At 38.5% G+C, this 20,664-nt stretch overlaps 1 protein-coding gene across 1 annotated transcript; it reads right to left on the bottom strand.

Moving 5' to 3' along the window:
* Positions 1-92: 92 nt before the first annotated feature.
* Positions 93-6,179, bottom strand: LOC122038338 (ubiquitin carboxyl-terminal hydrolase 17-like). The gene is made up of 11 exons (XM_042598039.1): positions 5,635-6,179; positions 4,136-5,249; positions 3,905-3,993; positions 3,279-3,364; positions 3,029-3,191; positions 2,136-2,256; positions 1,868-2,025; positions 1,380-1,464; positions 1,080-1,289; positions 920-981; positions 93-823 (listed from the first exon to the last, which is right to left on the bottom strand). Exons 1-11 carry the CDS (start codon positions 5,943-5,945, stop codon positions 556-558), a joined length of 2,667 nt encoding a protein of 888 aa, XP_042453973.1. The 5' UTR covers positions 5,946-6,179; the 3' UTR covers positions 93-555.
* Between the last annotated feature and the right edge of the window lie 14,485 nt (positions 6,180-20,664).

Below are 20,664 nucleotides of genomic sequence, written 5' to 3' on the forward strand. Positions count from 1 at the left end.
GAGCTCATTCTGAGTTTGTTCATGAATATTTCAAACTTTATTATTCATGGTGAAAAATTAGGCAATAGCTTTAACCTCATTGCCATAATGAATTGCAAGTTAAAATTTTTGCTCCTTTTCCATTTCCTTTTCACTGCTCATAATACAACCTAATAATTGTTTTTCCTTACAACCCAAACAGATCAATAAAATGCTTGGGCAGTTCTTTTACCTACTTAATCTTCTTTTCCATAATACACCAAACTTGACCTCATTTAGGTTAATACAGTCGGTCTCTACAGTCCTAAGATTTCTGGTTACATCTCTACATTTATACACTTTCACAATGCCAGACAGGATAGGCTCATCCCCCTTCAAAATACCGGTATGCCACCGTGACATTGAGCGTGCTCATGACACATGACCCATCTCCCTTTCCGAAGAACTAGCATCCAATCAATCCAACATTGTCCTGTTCATGATTGCTATTTTGAATGACTGAATTTAGAAACACTTGGGGGGCTATTCGGATTGATGAAGTCTAGATCTCCAGAATTCTCTTCTGTGGTTGTTGAGTCAACTTTTGCTCTCGATGCTACAGGAGGAACTCTCGTCGAAAAGAGAAGAACCATCGTTAGAAGAATCAGTTGGAGGCTGAAATCCTTTGTCGACTGAATATGATGGTGGAAAATTGTCATTCTCCCTCTCTACTTGCTGCTGGAGTAAGTCCTCCATATCGTAACCACCAAGCTTTCCCTTGGCTTCCTTGCTCTTAGTCTTCCTTGCTTGTACAATGTCATTAGCCATTGCTCTCCTTACCGACCTTGGAGCACGCGGCAAGCACCTATTTGAAATTTCATCTTAAGAAAAATTTCCAACAAAAAAAAAGAAAGGAAATTAAAGAAAGAACATGCAGCGTGAGTGCATATAACATAACTACCTGGCATAAAGAAGTATGTATGGACCTTTTGACAAAACCTTTTTGAGTTCCACAAGTTTTACCTGCTTAAAATTTAGAAATTTGTTAATGCCGGAAAATATTTTTTTGGTAAATATAAATTAGTCGATGTTCTTAAAATATCAAAAGTAATCGAAAATACCTTGCTATCATCAATCTTATACCATTTGCTCTGTGTATCTTTCACATAACAAACATAGTGACCGGAAAAGATTGAATTCCTAACATCTTTATGGACGATCACCGCATACAGCTGATAAACAGGGGATGCATCATCTCCACTCATATAAAGCGCTAAATTGAGATACTCCGGAAACTGAACAGACTTGTTGAGTTTCTCAAATTTACCAGACTATAGAAAGATAAAGACACAGAACTTACTGTTGAGACAATTCAAAATAAAACAACTAAAGATAAAAAATGCTATGACCATAGTGATCACCTGAAACCGCTTCAATACGATGGTTAAAATGTTGGGAGCCTCCAATATCACCAATCTCTTTCTTGCTTGCTCATATGACTTACATCTGACAAGCGAAGAAAGATGATATAAAATACTTAGTAGACCACAAGAATGGCTTAGCACTTTGGCCGTAATTATCTTTGGAACTTGAAAAGGTGATAAATGCAAAAACTGTGTACAAGTTTGTGCTCTCATCTCCTATAAAGGAGATATAGGATGAGATCGATGTGTGTGGATAAACAAATTTACCATCTACTATCTTCATTTATTTGACATATCCCCACTTGAAATATCCTTCCGTCAAGATTAACTTGAATTACAGTGACTATAAAGATTTATTTAGCAAAGATGGAAGGGTAACTCCATTATATTTAAAAGTATCTCAGTCAGTCAGTATTCTTTGAAAGAATTGTAGTTAGATTCAGATCATCCGAACTAATCCTGGATTAAACAATAAAATTACCAACCTGTTGCACTCATACTTGTTCTCCCCGTCTAAAATTTCAGGAGATGTAAAATGATGAAGTGCTTCATCAAGGGTAGCAATGTCTCCATGTATCTCCACAGTCAAGTCCATCATTCTTTCACAACGTTTTGATTTGACCTTACACTTATTGCACCTTATCTGCACTCAGAATATTGAACATTTACCCTTTTGCAAAGTTGCTAAACAGCAAGATTTGGCATCTAGTAAACTCATCAGTTTTAGATTAACAAGATCTATAAACAAATTACCTTAGACATCAAGTAGCCACCAAAAGTTTGTTGTACGAGTGTTGTTTCCTCTGCTAACATGCCTTCTGGCTTTGCTCTGGCTTGTTTTAAGCATTCAGATTGCATAACATCAACTGCATACCTGCCGAAATATATAAATAAAGATAATTCTACTAAATACAATGAATTTATGAGAAAGAAGACATTTTTATATAGTTCCCGAACAATCTTTGCATGTCTCAATCATCACTAAATGTTTTATATGACTTTCTAATAAGGACTACTTTGCATTTTGCAAGAATGATTGTTAGGAAACTACTTTGCAAGGTTGATAATGCCACTGAATGTTTACATAACTCTCTAAATGGAGCTAATTTGCAAGAGTCAGCAAAGCCAAACTTCATGTAGCAACTAATCTGAAAGTACAAAAGTAGCTTGGGGGGATAACAAGACAGTAATGTTTAACCTCAAATGTGCATGCAGCATTGTCTTTCGCAATCAAGTGTCATGAGCAGGAAAGAAATGTCTGGTGCAAATAGCTAAATGGAATGAGCAAAATATGTAGTGCATGAGTTCTTGATGCTTACTACGGATGATATAATCTAACTCCAATTTGTAACAGGATCTCCCTGTCATCATTTTCTTTTATACCATAAAACAAAAGCAAGATATGAGGTAGCACGCAAGAAAAGAAATCAATAAAATATTATTTGAAAAACCATGACTTATGACCCGATGATGATTTCTCATCTATCTAGGTCTTCAAGCATTCAAGAAAATGTACCACCACAAACAATACAAAAATATTATGCAAAAACAGCTTATAAGATAATCAATATATTAGCTTCAGTATGATGACAATAATATATGACAAGAATCTGGACAAGAAAAGTAACTTCCGATGCAAAACTGACCTCAAAAATTCATGGGCATCTTGTTGCTGCCCATGAGTAAAGTTACTTCCAATCTTGTGTAAATGGGAGAGTACCCCTAGTGGGGATAAAGGTGATTCACTTTGCTTCGTGTGCATCACGAGTCTCTCAAGTTCACATGTAAAGCACCACTCTTTCTTTGGACCTAGTCGCAGTGGCACATATTTTATTAATTTTTTTATGTATTTAATAAAAGTAAAAGAAAAACAACTCAAGTAGCCATTGAGCATACATTTCATGGAATGAAGACCATTGAGAAGATATGTTGACAATGGCCGAGTAAATGCCAAACACTGGAGAACAACATTAGCATAACAGCTGCAATATAAATATGGACATGCTGAAGTGAGTTAACAACAACAACCAGAGTCCCAACCATATTAAAACCAGTTGTTGATAGAACATATACTTGGGTGCCATTGGGTGTACCATGAGTAAATGATAATATGAAGGGGAAAAAAGGTTAAGATGATATGGATATCAAAAAACCAAAAATTATGTAGTTAGACAGTAATTAACTAACTAGTTGAAGGTGTGGGTGGATAGGAGGAGACTAAACAAAACTCTATTTAACTTAACTAAAACGGATTTGACACAACTTTAGCTAGCTTGCATCCAGCATCTTTGACGAATATTTGCTGTGCAAGTACAATATTAAATAGAAACATTAGGACATGCCAATTTGCCGTGCCCGTGCCACATGGTGACATGCAAGCTTACTACAATTTCACTTGCCTAGACCTTGCTTGAGCCATAAAGAATTAGAAGCAGAAGAAGGAAGATCGAAGAACTAAGAGAAACAAACTAGCACATGGAAAATCATTAATTGACAAATCACGCAGAACAGAATTTTCTTACCTGTTGCCATTGTTGGTAAGACCACAAGGATGCAACTGAATCTTGCCAGGGTTGTAGAGTTTGATGAAAAGATGATATGGGAAAAGCATCTGTAATAATAAGATAAATCAAGAGGGACATGACTAGGGTAAAGAAAACATTAGAACCACAACAGATTTGAAATCTGGCACACCCATAAACACTCGTCTGAATATACTTTATAAATTCAAGTGATAGGACAGGACAACTTACCAATTCGGAAGGGTAATTCCTCGTAGTTTTATAAGGCATAGGCTGTTTAAGAACTATCTTTGCAGCAGTTGGCAGACCATTTGAGGTAGCACCAGAAGCATCGTCTGATCTAATTAATCGTCTAACAGCACTGCCTCTTGCTAAGGATTCACAGGAAGTGGTAGTCTGACCACCACTGTTATCTAATAGTTCTTTAGAAGAAGATGCTAAGGATCTCAATGTGTTGGACTTGAGTGACTGTTCTTTGATTGCTGCCCCATTAGTGGGAGGATCTGATGTCTCTATGTTTGAGGCTGGAACCTCATTGTGCTGTGTCTGAGATTTAACCTCTAATAAAATAGAGGCAGCTGGTTCTGAGGACTTTGTCGACACTGACACTGCATTTCCTATAGCAGCAAAAGAATTAGATGATCTAACTGGTTCTCCAGGAGAAACTTTTGGGGAACTAGGAGATGCAACATTCATAGCATTGCCAGCAGTTGATAACAGATCAGAAGCAAATGCAAAAGTCCCAGAAGTTTTAGATTCCATTAAGTATATCTCAGCAGCTATTGCTCTAGCAGCAGATATTGGAATTCTATTGCCTGAGTTTGAAGTCTCCTCCTCTGTCTGGGATTCTGTCTTTGAGAGAAGAGCATAAAGAGAATTTGTCACTTTTAAACTTGATTGGCTAATCGCCATAGAATGATTCACCTCTGTTTCAAACGTAGATGGCTTCTCCATTAAGGAAGGATTTGATCTAGCAAGCTCAGGAATCAATGAGGCAGAAGGATTTGCATTGTAAGCATCAGGTCCAGTTTTGGGGTTAGTAGTAAGAATATCAGAAGATGAAGTCTCTCCTAACTTAGGATCGAGTTCTTCAGGCTTGTTGGCTTCCCTGAAAGCATTAGGGGATGCCGATTTGAGTGCAGAAGACCTCCTTGGATTCTCAACTGCTGTGGCACTTAATCCTTCATTAGGCGCTAAACTCTTCTCCAATAAATCAGGCTCTTCGGATTGCGTTCTCTCCGAATCATTAACCTTCATCAGGCCACATTTGCTACCATTGATAATTGGAGAACGACATTCATCTTTGTGGCCTCTTCTCCAATGAATAATTTGACATTTTCCAGAACTATAAAGAAAAAGAAAAGAAAATGAATTTTTCATCGGATAAACAAAGAAGTGAACAATATATATTATATATAGATATTGTAGATGCAGGGTTGAGATGACATAAGTCGAAATCTTTAGAAACTGTGTCCAATAAAAGACCGCGCAACGATGTAAGAACTCCATAACGAACAGCGATAACAAAACAAATCCAACCAAGAGAACAGAGCATTTTCCGGGGCAATTGTGGGTTTCGAATTGGAAACTTATAACAACGGGGAAAACCCTAGATGAAGCAATTCAAAAATGGAGACAGAAGCCTGCTATCACCCCCAAAAGATACAGCATTTGGAGAAATACTTGAAATTAAGAGGAGGGAAAAGGGGAAAGAATTCGCATGTGCCTACCAGTATCTGACAGCCTTGCATTGTCCGCACCTCGCCATTGCAGGATTGAAGCACACGAGGCATTCCGGCGGCCGCACCGAGGTGTCTTTTTCCACACACAAAGCCGCAGCCGAAGTCGACACGTAGGCTTTCATTGCCTCCGCCTCCTCCCGGATAGACTCCTGCGCAGCGAGGAAAGCCAACCGACGGACCTCTTCCTGCCTCGCCGTGGCCAGCCGCCATCTCCACCGTACCACGAAGGTGAACACGGGAGCGACGAGGAAGACGAACAGCGGCGCCCATGAACGCCTTAGGTCTTCTTCCGGAGGCATTCTCTGACCGTCTAAATCGGAAAGTCAGCTCCTTTCTCAGACCGACCCCGCCCCGCCGGACGCCACATATGTCCACCGCGCCGGCCACTCCGCAATGAGAGAACTGCCTCCTCCACCGCGGAGATGCTCAACCCACTACCTCGTTCCTCATGTACGCTTCTAGTGCAGCGCCAGATCCTTCGCCGGCGCCGCCGGCGCAGATGGAAACAAGAGAACGAGAGAGAAAGTACAAAGCCGCACAACTGGCGGTGTTTAATGGCGATAAAATAATCAATACGGACGAAAAATGGCAGGCAAAACATTGTGGTGACCTTCAAGAACTCGCAGCTTATCCTGCTCGATCACTCTTATTTTTCCTATTAATTTTCCACCATTCTCATATGAAATTAATCATTTTGACCCAAAATTATCTCAACCTCTTCTTAAATGCTCCAAATTTATCTAAAATTTCCGACATATGACAATAAAAATCAAATTAAAAAATTAAAAAACTAAATAAAATTAAAAAAGCAAGTCGCGATCACTTTCTTAGATCATGGGTGAGGTGCATATTTTTTTTTAAAAAAAAATGACAACAACTATTTTATTTCTCAATATTTAATTCTAGAGTTTCCGTCCCAGGTGTTTAAAATGATCGTGGATGCGATTAAGAAAAGACAATATCAAAATGACGTCATGGCGATCTTTAGTGTTGTCGTTGACCAACTTCTATTGGCCGGATGGATTTGGTTGCGATCGGAGGTTCAATTCTACGACGACGGCTTTCCAGTCACGCGCTATATTCAACTTTACAATAATTTAAATTTGATTTGAATTGTTGCACTGTTCTGCAAAAGTCTTTTTTTTATTTATTAATTATTAAAAATTAAAATTTCATTTATCAGATTTAATTTGGCGGGTAATATCGTAATCAAAATTCGATAGATTTTTTTAGTGCAATGTGGTCGGACTTGCATGTATCAACATGTGTCAAAGGACGCTTCAATCCTTGAAATTTAGAGAACATAAAACGAAACAAAAAATCAAAAGCGAGGAATGCAAAGTCTCTCAGGGGTGCGTTGGATGAGAGGTTATTTTTAATAATTTTTTATTATTTATTTAAAGTTATTAATCTTATTTGGTTTGATTTTTAGTAATTATTCATATCTGATATATCAGTAAAATGGACATATAATTCTCAATCGCAAAATATAAAAAAGTAAGATTTTTTTTTATTCCGAGTTAAGGAAACTTTTTAATTAAAAATACCTCTAAAAATTTTATTTTAAATTATAAAAATTATATAGGGGAAGTTAAAAATTTACTAAAAAAATATTTTAAAAAAGATGTAAAGTTAAAAAAAAAAACAAAGTAAAAAACAAAAATAAATGTAAAGTTCAGAAAGAGAAAAACCTAAAGTAAAAATAAAAAAAAATGTAAAGTTTAAAACAGATAAAAACATAAAGTAAAAAAATATTAAAAAGAGAGAAAAGCTTAAAGTAAAAAACAGTGTAAAGTTTAAATAGAAAAAGAAAATATATATATATAAGTTGGTTTTGTAACGGAAGAAATAATAAAATATTAAAATAGATTATATATTAAATTTTTTAAATAAATAAATTTTAGCATATTATTTAACTTAAATTAAATAATATTAGATTCTATTTTATTTTTTATAATTTTAATTATATGATTATTTGATAACCTTATAATAAAAATTATATATGATAATCTAAACCGCGCATCCTTATCTTATGAATATACTTAATCCTTATATATGGAATATATGGAGGTAAGTGAGACATACACAAGTAAGACTGGTAATGGAATGGATGCGAAGTCATATATCTGAGTAGATAAAATTTTTTAGGTATTTGACATTGTTTTAAAAAAAAATTTCTCACCTTTTATTTCATTGAGATTTAGATAAAAAATGATGATTTAAATTTTTTTATTAAATTAAATATTAATTTTTAAAAATATTTTTTTATATAATTTAATTTCTCACTTTTTTTATGTAAAATTATTAATTAAATTTTTATATTCAATTTTTGATAACTTAATTCAGAGAAATATAAACAGAGTATTATTAGATATAATAATGTTCTTCAAATAGATAATAAATTTACCATTCACTTAGTTAAAAATAAATATATTTAAATGAATGATGGAAAGAACAACTCTTACAAGAAGGAATAAAATTGAGAAAATAAGAATAATAAAATAAAATAACAATATAAAAAAATCATGCTCTCATACTTAACTCATCATCATAGGACAAAAAAATAAAAATAATGTATAAAATAATAAAACTGAATACAATCCTTATAAAATAAAGATTATCATTTATCAATAACTAAATGGAAGTCTTTTTAGGCACACAACAAAATAAAAAATAAATCATATTTTTCATTACCTAAACCAGAACAATTGTAAATGATAGAATGAAGACAAATGGAAAATCGAATAATTTATGACTGTAAATATATTTAAATAAAAGTTAAACTTAATGTCTATCAAGTAAGTGAAATGATAGAGATATCTAACTTGTTATTGCTAAAAAATAAAATCTTCTATTTTGATCAGACACAATATGGATGAATGCATGAACATTTGAATTTAATTAAGTAACGAGCATCGTAGCACTGATCGCATCAGCGTGTTAGTATTAGATGTGATTTCTCTTCTCCAATCTCAATGAGCAAGAGACGCAAGAGGGGTAATTTAAAAAAACTAGTATTTTAAAGCGAATGGGAAATATAACCAGAATAGGCTGAGAGATATTGAAGAGGAATATATTAGATTTTATAAAATAACATCCATAATTAAAAATAAATTTAATTTATTAAAAAAAATTCTTTTATGACTCTATCTATTGAACTCTAATGAAATCTTTGTGAAATCCGAAACTTTGATAAATTCAGATCATGTAAATATTTAATCACATGGGTCATATTCTTTTTCATTATCTTAAAAAATATATATAAAAATATATTTAATATTTTAAAATAATTATCTCAATTTTTAAAGAATGAGATTATATAATTTTTTTTATCACGCGGATCCTATTTTTTCCATTATCTTTAATATATATATATATATATATATATATATATATATATATATATATATATATATATAATATATATTTAATATATTAAAAATAATAAGTCCTAATAAAAATTGAAATCCTAGACATAAACCTTAATAACCTATGCCGCCGGCCATGATCATTAGTAACTTAAGGCTTAAATCCTCATAAGTTCATAGGAGGCAGAGTCAAAGTACCATGCCTGTGCTAGGAGATTCTCACGGAGGAAGGTATGTACGACACTTGATGTTGAATTGTATTAGGAACGTGGGTTGCCAATTTATAGTACAAAATAATTATATTTTTAGTTTTATAAATTTTGTAAAAAGTGATAAATTATAGAATCAAATTTATAATCAAGACATTAATTAGAAAAAAAAATTGAGAGGAGTTATTTTTTAAGGGCATGTATCCGTTAAAAATTAATCTCTATTTTATTATAATAAATCTGTCATCTTCTAATCAATTAGATATCTCATGATAATAAGAACGTAAATTGCCAAGCTAGATAGGATACTTGAGATAATGAGTACTATTTGGGCCATCGAATGGTCTATCGGGAGGCTGAGGAAGGTGCTTAGGTTGTTGAGTCTTGAGAATGTATGTCGGATAGAAGTATTTGGATCATTGGACAGTGAGACCAGTCGGAGGGAGATGGTAAAGTCCAATTGAGTCAAGAGGATTGCTAACACCGATCATGTGTATGTGCTAAGATCACGGATTAGATCAAGGAATGGAGATCACTAGTCAAACAATAACCTAATTCCAACCAAACTTACCTCCAAGATCAGCGACAACCCTAATTTCTCTCCGACGGAACCGATTAGGGCGGAGATGGCCGACTGCCGCTGGCGCTTGCCGAAGTTGATGGGCAGAAAGAAATCAGAGAGGGCGTCGCAAGATCTGGGTGAAGCTATCTCCTCACCTCTGTGCTCTGAGACCCGATCTGCGCCGACGATCGGCGATGGCAGTGAGACGAGGCTGCGAGGAGACTCGATTGGATGACCATCCGAAGAGGAAAAGCACTGGCCGGATCTGAGTTCAATGGACGTCGATGCCGGCGGAGAAAGATCGCCAGAGCTGGAGCCTCGCTCCCGTCGATGTTGCTCGTCTGCGAGAGAAAACAAAGAAGAAGAAGGGACGAAGAACAGAGGGGATATGGGGGAAGAGAGGTCGGGATCGCGGTGATTTGGGGAAAATGGCGATGGGTCGGGGAAGAAAAGGAATTTATAAATAAAACATTTCCTCACTTAAATGGGCATCCCAAACATACTTTATTCGCACCCGCTGATCGACCCCCCTCCCTCAAAACCCGTCGTATGAGTTCCGAAAAATTTCTAAAAAATTTGAAAAAATTCTATAAGGTTATTTCCCAAATAACCCTATTTATTTAAATTTTTTGATATCTTACATTCTCCCCTACTAATAAAAATTTGGTCTCCAAATTTCACTATAACCAACAGCAAGCACTAGAATATAACCAAACAGTATAAATGCTGAAAGGAACTCTAACCCACATATCTCGAGTAAAAAGATGGGGATATCGAGCTCGGATCCTATCCTCTAGCTCATAAGTAGCATTCTCATCAGAATGATACTGTCATCCGACTTTGACCAATCGGACAGTCTTGTTCCGCAGCTGACACTCTCTGTGGTCCAGAATCCATACCAGAACCTCCTTATAAGTAACGTCAGGCTGAATGAGAACTAATATATCTGACAGAATATGTGCTGGGTCGGATACGTATCTCCTCAGCATAGATACATGAAATACATCGTGAATGCCAGCTAGAGATGGTGGTAGCGCCAGACGGTAAGCTACTGCTCCAATCCTCTCTAAGATCTAGAACAATCCAATATATCGTGGAGCTAGCTTACCTCGGAGACCAAATCTCTTCACCCCTTTTGTGGGTGAAACTCTCAGAAATACATGGTCACCAGTAGAGAACTCTAGGGGTCTCCGTCTCTGATCAGCATAACTCTTCTGACGGTCCTGAGCCTCTAACATCCTCCGTCTGATAGTGCGAACCAACTCTGCCTCATGCTGAGCTCGATGAGGTCCTAACAGCTGGGCCTCCCTAACCTCCTCCCAAAGGATGGGTGCCCGACAAGGTTTACCATACAACGCTTCAAACGGTGTCATCTGGATAACTGAATGATAGCTGTTGTTGTAGGCAAACTCCATTAATGGCAGGTGGTCCTCCCAACTGCCTCCGAAATCCATAACGCAAGATCTCAGCAAGTCCTCTAAAGTCTGAATGGTCTGCTCTGACTGCCCATCTGTCTAAAGATGGAATGTCATACTGAAACGGAGTTGTGTGCCCAAGGCCTGCTATAGACTTTGCCAGAATCGGGACGTGAATCGTGGGTCTCTATCCGATATAATGCTCAAAGGAACACCATGTAATCTGATAACCTCTCGACAATATAGCTCTGCTAATCTATCCAAAGAATCAGTCTTCCGGATCACTAAAAAGTGTACGGATTTAGTTAATCGGTCAACGATTACCCAAATCGCATCATGGCCTCGTCGGGTCCTAGGCAATTCTACCACAAAATCCATAGTAATGTGCTCCCATTTCCACTCAGAAATAGGGATCCTCTGAAGTAATCTAGCAAGTCTTTGGTGCTCAGCCTTCACCTGCTGACAGACGAGACATCTAGTTACAAACTCCGCGATGTCTTTCTTCATACCGTTCCACCAATAGGAATGTCTCAAATCTCGATACATACTGGTTCCACCTGGGTGGATAGCAAATCTAGAGCGATGAGCCTCCTGAAGTAACTCCTCCATGACCAGGTGAGACTGAGGCACGGACAATCTGCCTCGGAAATAAACAATACCCTCGTCATCTTGTGTAAACTCAGTCTGCTGTTCGGAAGCTATCTGGCTGCCAATGAACTGTAAGTGCTGATCTCTGGCCTGAGCCTCTTGAAATCGACGACTGAGCAACCATGGTAATAAAAATAATTTGCTCTGTCCGTCCCTTCTCCTCAATGCCCAACTTGGAGAAACCGTGAATCAAGTCCGTGACTAAAACTTGGTAGCAAGTTAAAGTCCCTCTGTGCTGGTTGCTACCCGGAATATCGTACTGGTTCCTCTGTACAAAAATTTTGTACAAGTCTTGAACCTTTCCTAACAACCTATTGTGTTCTTTATAAATTAAATTTGGAATCGCAAATAGAACTTAACATTATTGATTCCAAATTCAACTTATCTGTTCTTAGAGGTTTAGACTTGGATCGCAAACGATGCTTAACATTATTAATCCAAATCCACCTATGTTACAAATTTGATTAAATATTTATTTCAGAGATCGGCTTCTAGGTTAAACATAGCGAGGCACTAGCCTTATTAGGTATGGGATCATCCACCACTTCCTAGACAAAGCCTTTCAACGAAATTCAATATTTAATTTCCTTACAGTAACCTAGGTTTAACCATTAAGAACAATCAAATCACAACATAAAAAAACAAAAGAAACACAAAATCGAATTATAAATCCGAAACCTAGAATCGTTAGCCTCTTGTATTTGGTATTTCAAGATCTAAACAAAAGAATAAACTAGTTATGATGCGGAAACTAATAACTAGTTATACCTTTTGTAGCTTATAGACCTCACGATCTTCTGTCGTATTCCTCTTCTTATCTCGGACGTCGTGTGGGCGACAATCTACCGAGATGAGAATCCACCCAAGCCCCTTCTTCTCCTTGCAAGTTTCGACCACCAACTCTTCTTCAAGGGAAGCTTTCTTTCTCTTCTTCTTCTCCACAAGCAACCGACCACCAAGATGAAGTAAGACCTCCAAGTGCCGCTGGCCTCAACAAAAGGAGAAGAGAGAAAGAAGAGAGGAGAGGGCCGACTACCACCAAGGAAAGGAGAGGAGAGAAATAATAGATATGTTGTAAAGGTGAGGCACCTCTACCCTGCCTTTTATATTTCTTGGTCTTGACAAATAAGGAAAGTTTTAGACATAATTAAAACTTCCTTATTTTCCTTGCCAATAAAAGGAAAATTTAATTAAAAAATTTCCTTTTATTCTTTTAATGGCCGACCCCTACATGTCCTCCAAAAAAGGAAAGTTTTAAACACAAAATTAAAACTTCCTAATTTGTTTTCGGAAATTTTTAAAATAAAAATTTCTCTTTTAAAATTCCCTTCATGGTTGGTTATAAAAGGAAACTTTTATAAATTAAAATCTCTCTATTAAAACATGTGGATGATTACAAAAAGGAAAGTTTTCTATAAAATTAAAATCTTCCTTTTAACTACAAATAAAGAAAGATATCAAATCTTTCTCTTAATCCTTTGTAGAAACTATAAAAGGAAAAAATTTAATTTTAAAACTCTCTTTTAAATCATGGCTTCCACATAAGGAAAAATTTTAAAATTAAAATCCCTTTTATTTTTATTATGGCCGACCACCTTCTTGGGCTCCAACCTAGGGCCGACCACCTACCATCTCTCCTTGGTTTGGCCGGTCCTAGCTTGGGCTCCAAGCTAGGCTTGGCCGACCACCTTAAGGTGGGTAGGAAGTTGGATTTAGGTGGTATAAGACTTTATAAATAAGAGACTATGACAGAGATTGAGAGGAGGGATTGATTTTGATCTCCCGATGAACTTGAGCTTCCCGTGTCGCCCCGAACACCCAACTAGAGTTCATCAATAATAACTCATACCACTAAAGAGTTATTATTGAACTACCGCACCAATCCCATATTACTATATGAGCTCCTTCTTATCATGAGTGTGTTAGTCTCCTTGTGTTTAAGATATAGAACGCTCACTAATTAAATGAGTTACTGACAACTCACTTAATTAATATCTAGCTCCAAGAGTAGTACCACTCAACTTCATTGTCATATCGAACTAAGGTCACCTGCAGGGTTTATATGACAATCCTTATAAGCTCCTCTTGGGGACATCATCAACCTAGATTACTAGGACACAATTTCATTCTATAATCAACAACACACCATATAAATAATATCATTTCCCAACTTATCGAGACTATTGATTTAACGAGCTAAATCACACCCTTTGATAAATTAAAGAAATAAGTATTAAATATATGTGCTTGTTATTATATCATGATTAAGAGTACACACTTCCATAATAACAAAGGTATTATTTTTTTATATAGTCAGTATAAAAAGATGCTACCTCAAATGGTCTTGCTCAAACACTCAGAGTGTACTAGTGTAATTTTATAGTTAAGATAAACTAATACCAAATTACACTACGACTTATTCCAATGGTTTATTCCTATCTATCTTAGTCGTGAGCTACTATTTATAATTTATAAGGAACTGATAACATGATCTTTTGAGTGTGACACCACACACCATGTTATCTACAATATAAATTAATTGAACAACTACACTTAGCATATAAATGTAGACATTTGACCAATGTGATTCTTTATTTCAAAATAAATGTTTACAAAAACCTAGGCTTTTAGTATACACTCTAACACTCTGGATTTCTTGCTAAGTGCATCGACAACCACATTAGCTTTACCCAAATGGTAGCTAATAGTACAATCATAATCATTCAGGAACTCCATCCATCTCCTCTATCGGAGATTAAGTTGCTTCTGAGTAAAAATATATTTGAGACTCTTATGATTAGTAAGAATCTCAAAAGTAATACCATAAAGATGATGTCGCCAAATCTTCAAAGAAAAGATAATAGTAGATAGCTCTAAATCATGTACTGGGTAATTTTTCTCATGCTCCTTCAACTGACGAGAAGCATAGGAGACTACCATGTCGTGCTGCATTAGAACAACGCCCAAGCCCTGTAAAGATGCATCTGTGTAAAGTATGAATCCGTCCTCTCCGGAAGGTAAAACTAAAATCGGTGCCGATACTAATCTTCGTTTCAGCTCCTGAAAGCTGGTCTCGCAGGCATCTAACCAAGTGAACTTCATGCCTTTCCTGGTCAGACGTGTTAACGGCATAGCAATGTGAGAAAAACCCTCAACAAATTATCTGTAATATCCAGCCAATCCCAAGAAACTACGGATCTCCTGGACTGACTTCGGCTGCTCCCAGCTGGTGATAGCCTCGATCTTCTGAGGATCTACTGAAATACCTCGGCTAGACACCACGTGTCCCAGAAAACCAACTGAGGGTAGCCAAAAAGCACACTTGCTGAACTTTGCATACAGATGATGTCGTCGAAGAGTCTCTAAGACTATGCGAAGATGCTGCGCATGTTCCTTCTCGGAATGCGAATAGATCAATATGTCATTGATAAACACTATAATAAACTGATCTAGATACTCCAGAAAAATACGGTTCATCAAATCCATAAATACTGCGGGAGCATTGGTAAGCCCAAATGGCATTACCAAAAACTCGTAATGTCCGTATCTAGTGCGGAATGTTGTCTTCTGAATATTTGAATCTTTGACTCTCAGTTGATGATATCCGGACCGTAGATCAATCTTAGAATACACCGATGTATCTCTGAGCTGATCAAACAAATCCTCAATCTGTGGCAAGGGGTACTTATTTTTGATAATCACTGCATTCAGCTGCCTATAATTGATGCACAATCTCAGAGTACCATCCTTTTTCTTGACGAATAATACCAGAGAACCCTATGGAGATATACTAGGGTGAATGAACCCCCTATCTAATAACTCCTGGAGTTGAACCTTTAGTTCGTCCAACTCTTTCTGTGTCATACGATAAGGAGCTTAACTCGTCCAGTATCTGACGAAGGTAGAGGTGGTAGCACTGCCAAAGACTGCTGAGTTTAAGCTTGAGCCTGCCACTGAGTCGGTACTGGATATTGAGCCAGAGATGGGCTGCAGTAAGTACTGAACTAGTGGTTGAGGCTGCAACTGATACTGTACCAATGGCTGAGGCTGTAACTGATACTATACCAGCGGCTGAAGCTGCAACTGATACTACCCGTGTGTCAGATACTGAGGTCCTGAAATAGAACTCTGGGACTCTATAAGGACACCAGAATGCTCCTGACCGTGCATGCCATATGCAGCTGCTGCAGGGGGAGTTGTCCTCTGCTGGCGATGTGAAGATTGGGCTTTCAACCCGCCTCGCTGAGTCCCGGACTGACCAAATTGTCCTCCCAGAACAGAAACTCCGGAAGCTACATGCTGAGTCCTCAGCGAACAGTCTCGGCTCATGTGCCCAAGCAGTTTGCAATAATAGCAAACTGACTGTCCCGTGGTGCATGCAGAGGTGATGTGATCTCCGGATACGCATCGGGTGCAGTAAGGGTCACCAGCAGACTATTTTCGGTTCTATTAAGCAGACCGGGAACGTCCAGATGAAGATCATCCTGACTTCTGGTGTCGGCCAGATGCCCCAGAAGTACCCTGACCCATCTGAGTGTGACTGCTCTGCTGTTGTCTTGTGGTCTGTGGTTGCTGGATCTGTCAGGAAGTCCGATATGTCTGCTTTCTTTTCTTATCAACATTCACTCTCTACTGAGCTGACTCAATCATAAGAGCTTTATCCAGTGCCTCTATGTATGATGAAGTACCAAAATCGGCAATCTTCACCTGAAGATGCCCGTCCAGTCTCTGGACAAACTGGAGCATACGAGATCTGTCTTCGGCAACCAACTCAGGACAGAATCTGGCCAACCTATTAAATTTGGCATTGTATTCCATTACCGAGTGGTTATTCTGTCGAAGACTCAGAAAATCCTATCGACGTGTCATTTGATACGCAAGGGGAAAATACTGACTCTCAAATGCTTCCCTAAATCTCACCCATGTAATATGGTGCTCGCCTATAATCGAGCGCTGCGTGTCCCACCAGATTTTTGCCCCGTCTCGTAGGTGGAAAGTAGCCAGCTCAGCCTTCTCCCACTCGGAGCAAACCATATAAAAGAATGTCCACTCCATAGTCTCTATTAAAGACTGAGTTATACTCGGATCAGTCTCCCCACGGAATAATGTGAATCGACTTTTCACCGATTTTGCCAAGGCTAGGATCCATGCTCATGCCGCAACCATATCAGTAGGGATCGCTGCAGAATAGGCAGAACCACTGGAGCTGATCCTATGGGTGGTATTGGTGGATAGGTCGGAAGAGGTACCCCTGGTGCTGCTGCATAAACTGGGGTAGGTATCACTGGTGGCATTATAGAGTATACATAAGTAGGAGCGACTGCAAGTACGGTGGGCGGTACCGTGTAAGAAGCAACCGGTACTGCTGGTGCGGGTGCTGAGTATGTAGTAACCGACACAGGTATCTGTGGTACCGAGTACGCAGTAGCAGACATGGCTAGAGGGGGTGCCGGGTATGCTGCAGATACTGCTGATGGGGGAGGCACCGGATATGTCGATGATGGTACCACTAGTGGTACTATCGAGGTAGATACCTCTGAAATCAGAACCGTCGGGGTCCGATAACCTGACATGCTCACAATACCCTGAGTAGTTTGTCCCTGACGGGCAAGCTCGACCCCAGCAGATCTCTCTGGAGACTCTGTCTCCAGAGAATTTATCGCCCTCTTACGTGGTCGGCCACGTCTCAGTACTAGAACACGTGTATGTGTCATATCTGTTAAACAATGTTACCTAGATATCACTACAGGTATGAGAACTATAAAATTACCTAATTTACCTATTTTTCATATGGAGATGTCTTGTCGCTGCTTAGTCCCCCAAATAGAACCTCGTCAAATACACCTCAGAATTTTGAATCAGAAAATCGACAGAAATCCGTACAATCCGAAAATACCCAGATACGCTTACAAACTCTAGAACACAAAAATCCGAAATCAGAGCCTAGCTCTGATACCAAAAATATTGTCATGCCCCAAGTAGTCCCTACCAGTAAAATTTCGACAGCATCTCCCCTGTACGGGTGACAATATGAATCCTGAAATACATATATTACTCTTCGACTCAGACAGCCGGAACAAATACAACACAAATAATTGTTGGTGCAATCGACCTCCAAGGTTTTAATGTCAGACAAATATATTTAAGTATGTTTAAGTATAGAGCTTGATCTAGAAAAGTTCTAGTTGGAGGCTAGGCAAGGAGAGAAATCTCAGTATATTGTGGAAGCCAGATGGATAGGTCTAGAGGACTTGATCCCTGGGTAGCCAAATACTGAGTCCTAGTTGTAGGCTAGGTAAGGGAAATCTCAGTATATCGTGGAAGTCAGGTGGATAGGTCTAGAGGACTTGATTCCTGGGTAGCCGAATACTGAGTCTTGGTGAGTGAAGCCAAGTGGAGAAAATCCTAGGGGGTGGTAACCTTAGGTAACAAGAAGTCTTGGAGGAGTGAACTCCAAGCAAGGTTGATCGGATGGTTTCCGGTCGACCGCGCGCGGTTGATCGGACCAGCGAATCTTGGTAAATCTAGATTTAGGTTTACCATTGTATTCTGTATTACTATTATTGCTGTTGGCTAATGTAGTATTGCAGGAAAAGTCTTAGTGGATCGGGCGATCAAACACTGAGCAGGCAAAAATCCAAACAGGTCTGGAGAACCAATGTTTGGCAGGTAAGTTGAGGTATGCAACTGGAGGAGCGATAGTGAGGTCGAGTTCCTAAAGGGAACAACCTTAGTTCGCTGATCCAACTGAAGAAACCGAGAAGGTTTCCAAGTTGAGATCAAGACGGTTCTAATGTCTATATTACTGTGTTAACCTTTGTTTTGCAGGAATATTGTTTAACTCTGTTTTGTATATTCGGCCTGATCGGTCGACAGAACAGGAGGATCGATCGACCGAACCAGCTTGACTCAGACCAGAGATCAGTTCAGACCAAAGCGAAGCACAGTCCGATCGAAGCTTGATCGGTCGACCGAACCAGGGATCGGTCGACCGATCCAATCAGCATTAAACAACATTAAAAGAAGATCTCTTGCAGATTTCGACAAACAAGGAAAAGGCTTGTTTGGTCGATCGAAAAGATGGTTCGGTCGACCGAACCATTAAAGACCAGTAAATGCAAAAGATCGAGCCAGCTTCGGACTTCAGCCAGGAAGGAAGGGAGCGGGTTCGATCGACCGAACAGTGGGATCTATCGACCGAACCTCCAGTACACCTATAAAAAGTGCTCGAAGTCAGAAGCTCAATATAAGAATTCTGATTGACTCAAGTTCATTTCTGCCTTACTACTCGTGCTACAAGTCTTCATCAGCTCAGCAAGCTACTTCGTCCAAAAGCACCGACCGAGCCTCAACCTTCATTTACTACTGTCGGTATATTTTGTATTGCATTTAAATTCATATAAGATAGTAGGGTTGTTACTATCTTATATCTTTGTATCTGTACGATCTGCTTCTTTCCGAAGGATTTCGGAAAGAAGGGTTTTAGTGCTTTGCCCATCGGTGCGATCAAGGACCGCGGGCCTTCGAGTAGGAGTCGAGCTAGGCTCCGAACGAAATAAACAATCTGTCTCCCTTTTACTTTCCGCTGTGCACAACTGTGATTTAAAAGATAAAGAAAAATTTTCAAAAGACGCGATATTTACCCCCTCCCCCTCTATCGCTCTAAATCGATCTATCAATAATAGCACATTCCATGCAGTTTAATATGCAGCCTCCGGCTGACAACAAATATGACTAAAAGAAAAGACGATATAGAAATCATCGCAGATATATATAAATCCTACTCCATTACAATGAAGAAAACACAATCCAAGAAATAATGAAAATACCGCAGCGGAAAACATAAGAAGTAAATCCAAATAGTCCAACATAAGTCCACAAGTACACGAACCCACATCACAAATGTATAAAGACATAGTAACGAAAACAAAAATTGACAACCGAAAGTCCTCGCAATAAGGGGGCTAGCGACTGGAATCTCCCGATGGCCTCAACCTGAAAAGTAGTAATGTAATGGTGTGAGTCCAAAGAACTCAGCAAGTAACCTATAGATATGTACAATAACATATAACTACCAGCAATAACTTATAGTACAGTCTCCTAAACAATATAGCAAGTATGCATAACTGAATAAACTGCAGTAACCAACAATAGGCATGTAATACAGTCTACTGTAAGAATAATAAGAAATGCATAACTGAAATAAACTGTACTCACCTGTGAGTCTTGAGCAAATGACCGTGAACATACATAGATAAAGATAGTTAGAGCAAATAAGTATGTATCCTGTATGCATATCAATCATATGCAGTCACCAAAATGCAGCATCCAATATGCAACAATCACATAAATGTAATCTATACATATAATGCAATATGGCATGGTCATCCCTGACGCCAGTCGGCCATCTCACACACGATAGTGAGACCGAGTGGGTAGGGCTATGACAACCGTGCACTCTGTCATCACTACTTCTGAAGAGTGACCGAGTGGATGGGATGCTGTCGGAGTACACCTATCCTCTTACCTCAAACATAGTGAGGGAGCGCAATGCTCTCATCTCCCGGGTATGCGATAACGGGGAGGGATCCCTGCCTGCTACCACACTACAGTTACACTACCCATGAGTGAACCAACGGAGCCCTATAGAGCAACTGTCATACACACCCTGGGTGTTGTGCCACTACCCATGCATTAGTCACGTTGTGTGCAGGCCTATGTAGCCGGCCGACGAGCTCAACAATAATGGAGTCGTCAATCGCTCAACATGCAATCATGCGGGATGGTGCATGATGCTACAGTATGTCATACCTGAA

Source organism: Zingiber officinale, chromosome 1A (genome assembly GCF_018446385.1).
Source record: "Zingiber officinale cultivar Zhangliang chromosome 1A, Zo_v1.1, whole genome shotgun sequence".
NCBI lineage: Eukaryota > Viridiplantae > Streptophyta > Magnoliopsida > Zingiberales > Zingiberaceae > Zingiber > Zingiber officinale.